Source organism: Helianthus annuus, chromosome 4, assembly GCF_002127325.2.
Source record: "Helianthus annuus cultivar XRQ/B chromosome 4, HanXRQr2.0-SUNRISE, whole genome shotgun sequence".
Lineage (NCBI taxonomy): Eukaryota > Viridiplantae > Streptophyta > Magnoliopsida > Asterales > Asteraceae > Helianthus > Helianthus annuus.
Window position 1 is genome coordinate 80,328,019 of NC_035436.2, and position 1,741 is coordinate 80,329,759.

The following is a 1,741-nucleotide window of genomic DNA, read 5'->3' on the forward strand; positions in this document are numbered from 1 at the left end:
CGTTTACCTCACACTATTCTGGTCCAATCTCTATACCACCAACTAGATTTAAGTAGGATTTGGCATTAATTAAAATAACTAAAAACCACATAAATCACACACATTTACATCACAATAACAAGCACTCACCAACCATTTCTCTGCAGTTTCTCTATGCATCACTCCTCTTCAGTGAAATTAAGAATCATTCATTAAACTTCAGACCAGTTAATCAATAACTGGTTGACTTTTTAAATCAAATCAAATCTATATATCTTTGACTTTCGGTCAAAATACTAGTCGAGCCCGAGAGCTCCAACTTTAACTTTGAGAGAGCTCGGGCGCGGGCTCGGCTCGTTTAAAATTATATTTCTAAAGCTCAAGTCAAAATACCACTCACCACCACCTCTCACCACCACCACTGCCGGCCACCACCACCGCCGGCCACCACCACCGGCCACCACCACCGGCCATGTCACACCCCAACCCGCAACGGAATAGGTGATCGGGGCATGATCATGTTAACTCGAGAGCTTATGACTTGCTATTGCGTGTTTTAATTAATAATTTATTCATAACAAATGTTTCACGAAGCAAATAATTCAAATACACAATTACAAACACAAGACATTGTTCATAACAAATAAACTATACTAATCAATTTCTTGTTAACTAAGGTACATACTATGTCCAATCTTCGTTTCGTACTTGTTCACCTGTATAATGTGTAAAAATAGTCACAACCACTTGGACTACAAGCTTTGATGTGTTATAACTGATTTTTAATTTGTGTTATAATTTTCCTTAAACAATACTATTTTTCTTGGGTTTTCATAAAAATAATACAAAGTGTACGGGGAAGCCATGACCACTAGACTGTGCTGTTGTTTCTGTGATCTCATTATTTCATAATGGCTTAAATTAATAAAGAGTTCAACCACTTTATAAAATAATAAAAGAATGCTAAAAAAACAAGGAATGGCCGGGATCGGCTTGGCCTTTTCTTGTGTTTTAACATGATAACATCCAAGCAAAACCACCAGTACACCTTACAATTTGATTTGCATCCAGATTTTTATATAAGTTTTAAAACAGGGGTGGCGGTGTCGTCTTCTTTCTATTAAATCTACTTGAAACTCTAAAATCTTACTTCAAAAAAAAAAAATCCGAACAACCCAGACTATATAACACGAAGTGGCTATAGGGTTTTTGATCTATATTGAAATCTGAACAGAAATAGTGTACGGATACCTTCCGGTCAACGAGTAGCGAATGGATCGAGGAACTCCGGCGACGTCTTCGTGTCTCCGACACGGTTGATGGATCCGGCAAAGTTTCGTTTTCGGGTGACTTTCTCCTCCGACAAGTTCCGTTTGCTCCGGTGTTACGGGTTGATCAGAAGCACAGACTGAAAGTTTAAGAGTAGAGAAAGACGCAAACCTTTGAGTTGGGTGTGTATTTTTCGTTTTACAGAAGAGGGACAGCATAAAACAAGAAGTTTTGTTTTGGGAGTAAATTGTCATTTTAGTCCCTAAGTTTTGTCCGAATTTATTATTTTAGTCCAAATAGTTTTTTTTTTTTGCTTCTGTGTCCCTGACTTTTCCCTTTTGTTGTCATTTTGATCACATACACTAACTCCATCTTTAACCAGGGGTATTTTGGGGATTTTCATTTTAAATGTTTTCAATTGCCATTTTGATCCAATTCCAAAAAAATCAAAAAAATTAAAAAAAATCAAAAAAATTCCAAAAAATCAAAAAAA

At 36.5% G+C, this 1,741-nt stretch overlaps 1 protein-coding gene across 1 annotated transcript; it reads right to left on the minus strand.

The window, feature by feature from the left end:
* Window positions 1-1,502, minus strand: LOC118491521. Its single transcript, XM_035989363.1, has 3 exons — window positions 1,231-1,502; window positions 130-166; window positions 1-42 (listed from the first exon to the last, which is right to left on the minus strand). Exons 1-3 carry the CDS (start codon window positions 1,500-1,502, stop codon window positions 31-33), a joined length of 321 nt encoding a protein of 106 aa, XP_035845256.1. The 3' UTR covers window positions 1-30.
* Between the last annotated feature and the right edge of the window lie 239 nt (window positions 1,503-1,741).